The 5000-nt window shown below is 36.6% G+C and overlaps 1 protein-coding gene and 1 pseudogene across 1 annotated transcript in view; one reads left to right on the forward strand and one right to left on the reverse strand.

Moving 5' to 3' along the window:
- The window catches only part of LOC137995115 (tudor domain-containing protein 1-like), a 19261-nt gene extending 16773 nt beyond the window's left edge, over positions 1-2488 (reverse strand). Inside the window, exons 1-2 of the mRNA XM_068840927.1 lie at positions 2449-2488; positions 169-291 (exon numbers count right to left, since the gene is read on the reverse strand). Of these exons, the coding sequence (XP_068697028.1) occupies positions 169-285 (117 nt within the window). The 5' untranslated portion in view covers positions 286-291; positions 2449-2488. The remainder of the gene's footprint in view (positions 1-168; positions 292-2448) is intronic.
- Positions 2489-2522: 34 nt separating this feature from the next.
- LOC137995884 (uncharacterized) overlaps positions 2523-5000 on the forward strand; it is a 22280-nt pseudogene continuing 19802 nt past the window's right edge.

Consider the following 5000-nt stretch of genomic DNA (forward strand, 5'->3'; position numbering starts at 1 on the left):
CATGTCTTTGTAACCAGTTTAGTCAAACCCAATGTTTCATCCCCTCACTTCCCCCAGGCATTTCAGCAACCAGTGCTGTACCCTGCACATGCTTCACAGCTTTCAGTTTCTTATCACCAGAGAGTGACAGTATTGTACACACAATGTACATAAGTTTTACACATGTACCTCATTGACCATGTCTTTAATAAACTGGCACATATATTCAGATTGTTCCTCAACATTATTTAGTTTTTCCTGTAGTTGCTTTCTTGCATCATCCAAGGGCTTCTTCTTTGATGACATTTCCTCCTAGCAATAAACTAACTTCAGTGAAAGGCATAGCCCCTTTCCTATGTAATTTAGCACAGCATAAACATGTGAAAGGTGTGTGCTACAATCCAATAAAGGTTTTTTAGCCTTTGGGGAGTAACAAACAATATGAAATTGCAAAAAAATCAATAATTTATTGATATGAAATTTCAAAATATTTTTCCTGTGATCTCTCAGTTTTTTTTTGCCAGTTTGTTTCCCCTCTACCTCTCCCCAGTAATGCATATAGCCTTGCCAGTCCCTCACCCTTGTTTATACAAATAATTTAGCATTGCTGTTTCCTGCAATAATACAGTCACAAGTACTTGTAGATGGCATGGGAAAACTCCTTAAAAAACATAACTTTGTGTCCTGTGAAGCTCACTTATCCAAGATATGGCTTGGCTTTAGAGAAAAGACAGAGAATCATTAACTGATATGTGTTCTCAGACTCTCCATCAAATTTAACCTTTTCCAAAAGATGGTAAAGAAATGTGCTAAAGTGCAAGCCCCATGTGTCACCCAATAATGTTTTTCTCTTTTAAAGCTATTTTTTTAATTTTTCTTTGTCATCTTTGCTTAAATTGTCCCTTATCCTTAAGAAAGACAAGGAAAAAGAGGATCTTCATAGGAAAAGTTGAACGTAAATCACAAGGAACCACTGTGACGATAAACAACTAACAGAGATCATGAATGTTAAGCAGGAGTCCATGACATGAAACAAGCTACTTTTAAGTGATCACTCTCTCTCAAACTGTGCGAGGATTACTTCTCCTTTTGTCTATAACAGACATATACATTTATTTCATTGAGACCTTTTACCGTAACACATGAAGCCAACAAATTGACCTGCTGCCAACTGAGTGGCTTCATAGGTCAGTTGGTAGAGCATTGCACCGGCGTCGCAGAGGTCATGGGTTCGAATCCTGTTGAAACCACCTGAATTTTTCAGGGGTCTATGAGAGACAATTGCTTAAAAATTTAAGCACACTGAACTAGACAATAACAATTATTGTCTAGTTCAGTGTGAAGATCAGTCACCTCTCCTTTCGATATTTAACAGCTGTTCATGGAAGTGGAGGTGGCTAGTGGTGGATATTTACTGAGCAAAGTGGTGAGCTAAACTAGCCACTGACACTGACTTGAATAGTTGTGTTTGGGGGGAAGGGGAAAAAAAAATGAGTGGGGGTGTGCACCCCGCTTCTTGAAACCATTACACTATTTCAGACCAAAATCTATGATTTTCCCTACCCTATTTCAGACCTATTTTAGCTGTTACATGGTTGGCATAACAATTTGAGAAGGGCTTTTGTTGATGGTTTTCTTGCCTAATAATGAAGAACTACAATATTATTAGCTTCTTCTAAAAAACATACCCAATTCGAGACTTCAGTGCACAAACCATACCCTATTTCTGACCAAAAGGGTCAAAATCAATAGCCTATTTCAGACCAAAACAGCTAAAAAAACCATACCCTTTGAGGCCAAACATACATACCTTTTAAACCCATATACCCCCCAGGTGTTTGTAATACTAAAACAATGAGATAATATTGCCCAAAAAGATGATTTTAACTCATTTATTCCTGCAGCGACTACATCATTTCAGGTGCAAATCCTATGCAAGTTGCTTGGAGGTGAATAGCAGCAATTCACAGTTTGAGTAGCCAATCAGAGAGTGCCTTCAATGCTATCCACTGTTTTGGTACATACTAAAAGTTGCTATTCCCATGTAAATTTTAAAAGTTAACTTATGCATCTGTGACAAATCAGAGATAATGCACATTAATTGGCTAAGTTCATATTACTTGGAAGAGAAACTTTTCAAAATATAGATGATCTACCAATACCTCAAGAGATTTGCGAGTAGTATTAAAGCTCCAAGTCCAACAAGAATGGGTGCAAATTGGGTTAATAATAATAAGAATAATAATAATAGTAATAAAACGCTAATTAGGGAAAAACGGTATGTTTCGAACTTGCCCTCTACTGGCCAGAAAATGGTGTCAAAAATTAAGGCGAAGTTATGATAATTGAAATATTACGGAAACAATTTATCAGTAAAATGATGACTAAAGGGGTGCAATCAAAGCTTACACGTTCCAAAAGACTCACTTTTTAGCCAATGAACAATGCGAAACGAGCAGTATAACTCACTTTCAATAGAATAATAAAGACCAAATATGCGAACTTCCCGCGGTAAATTTCAATTCCTGCATGCATCACTTAGCATCCTGGCCTTGGTGAAAAGGGGTCACTGAGCAATATGGGAAGGGGTGGAAGCTATCGTTTTCCTTCGCCACCCCGGGTGATTGGTCTTCTTGCTGTGTTTCTCATAAATATGCTTTAAATTCTCTAGACTCGACCTCTCTACTTTTCCAACATTTCTCTGGACTGTTTTCTGTCGGTTTTGTGTGGCGATTATGTTGTATTTTGCGAGGAATCGACCTTCAGCAGTGTCGATCAGGAGGGAACTCTTGTCCAAAATGGAGGACAGTCGGGAAGCAAACGAGGTATTGTGGCTTTTGTATTTGTATTCATTATCTCCTTTATCGCTTTATTGATGTGCGATCGAAATTTTCCTCACAGCGCTAACTAAAATTATGAAATATCTGGCGAAACCAAGGAGATCCGTTGAAGAATTAACAATCCCTCCTTATAGCCTTTTAGGAGCCATTTGTACTTGATGCTTTGTAAACATCAAATATCATATTAGTGTAGCAAATAAATTTCCGGATGTGGTTGATCTTGAATATCGGGCCATTCATGGTAGTGTAGGTTGTGCTCTTAAAACGATACCCTAAAAATAGAAGACAGATGGCCGTTTATTCTGAGATATTGTTTAATAAATGTCTTTCCTTTTGGAGGAGACTACGATTTTAATGAAATTCACTCAGGATTTGATAACAGAGGGAAAACCAAAATACCTGGAGAAAAATTTAGGAGCAGAGAAGACAAGCAACAAACACAAGTTGCCCAGGTGTTACTCAAATTCTGGGAATTTAGGCCAGGACACATTGAGCCATAGCACCAGCTATGCTCTTCAAGAAATGGCTTCAATAACCAACTGTATAAAATTATGTGAGTTACGTGTACATGTATGGTTTTTTATGTCAAATTTAAACCCAATCTACACGAGCAGTTTTTATGTGACAATTTTATCTGTACATTTACATATACATTTATTTGATCAATTATTGATCATGTAGATACATGTAGCAGAACAAATAATAATATTTGCAGATAAGTGGGTCACCAATGCCTTTGGAGGGCAGAGATAAAGTAGAAACAAGGCAAGGTTGCCTGGTTGCTCTCCAATGGCACTTTCTAAGAGGCAGATATTCACCATGTTTTATGTGACGAGTCATCTACACAAGCAATTTTTTGTATATGACAACTTTTATATGTCGCACAAAAGCTAACTCGCCAGCTTTTCAGCAACTACATTTGTCACACAAAAATTGGCAAAATTTCCTCATCTACACAACCAAGTAAAAATTGTGGTTAAAAAGGTTGCTCGACCAAACAAAAATTGTTGCACAAAAGTTGTCACATGAAAATTTCTCTTGTAGACAGGGCTTTTATGATAAAAATGAACTTTTATTTAAGTGTCAAGTTCTTTAGCCGTGGGACATTATTAATTTTATTGTGCATGTTGTTCAAATTTTTCCTTGATTTAAAATTTTTCAAACCAGTTCAACTTTGATTTTTCTTTGTCTATTTTTGAGTCATTATCATAAATGTAATCTGAAACAAAGGAAAATGAAAATTGAACTGGTTTAAAAAAGTTTGAACCAAGAAATAAGTTGAACCACAACATACGCTGTACATAAAAATCAATGTACGTGTAACTGAAATAAATCAAATGTTGGTTTTTGAGGAGAAAGAAAAAGTGTATTACCCTTGCAAAAACCTCTCAGAGCAGAGCAAAGGGTCTCCAGCAGAACCAGGAAACATGCCATCTTCAGGTAAACTTTTAAATTTGAATGTTATCCTTTTTTACCCTGCTGAACCTAAAACCTAACCCAAATAAAATTAATGGGGTGCTGGGGGTGCCATTGCCCACAGACAATGTCATAATCCGGTGGTATTTTGACCTTGCTAACTACATTATAGTTTGAAAAATCCTGCTTAACCTGAGTGATGATTGCAAGCACTAAAAGGTCTTACATTCAATGATGTTGAGTGGCTTGTACCCTCACACACATGATGAAAATATGAAGTTCATTAAGAAATTAGCAATCATAGTGCCAGTTCTGAGATAAATAATAATATTATTCTATGAAATTGAGGTGAATACACGTAGTGGCCGAAAATTTACGGAGCCGCGAAACAGGGAGGTAAATATTCTGCTGCTATTCACCAAGATTGAAAAGAATAATATTGTTTTTAGTATAATATTATTAATATTATACACACACAAAGTGATCTCAACATTTGCAGAAGTAAACCTTTGAAAGTTGATTTAATTGACATCGTAATTCACATGTGGAAAACTTGCAGTGCAAAGCGTGCACAAGAGTGTTTACGGAAGCTTCAGACATGGCAGATCTAAATAGCCCCTTCGTTAAAATCCTCGTCACAAACTAGCAAAATGATCATTATTTTGTAATCTTAAGTCAGCTTGTTAAAACATTTTCACTGTCAACAGCGGCTCTAAGAGGTGAGCATTGCTTTGTTATAATACGACCCATCTTGATTTCTTGCAG

This window comes from Montipora foliosa, chromosome 1 (genome assembly GCF_036669935.1).
Source record: "Montipora foliosa isolate CH-2021 chromosome 1, ASM3666993v2, whole genome shotgun sequence".
Classification (NCBI taxonomy): Eukaryota; Metazoa; Cnidaria; class Anthozoa; order Scleractinia; family Acroporidae; genus Montipora; species Montipora foliosa.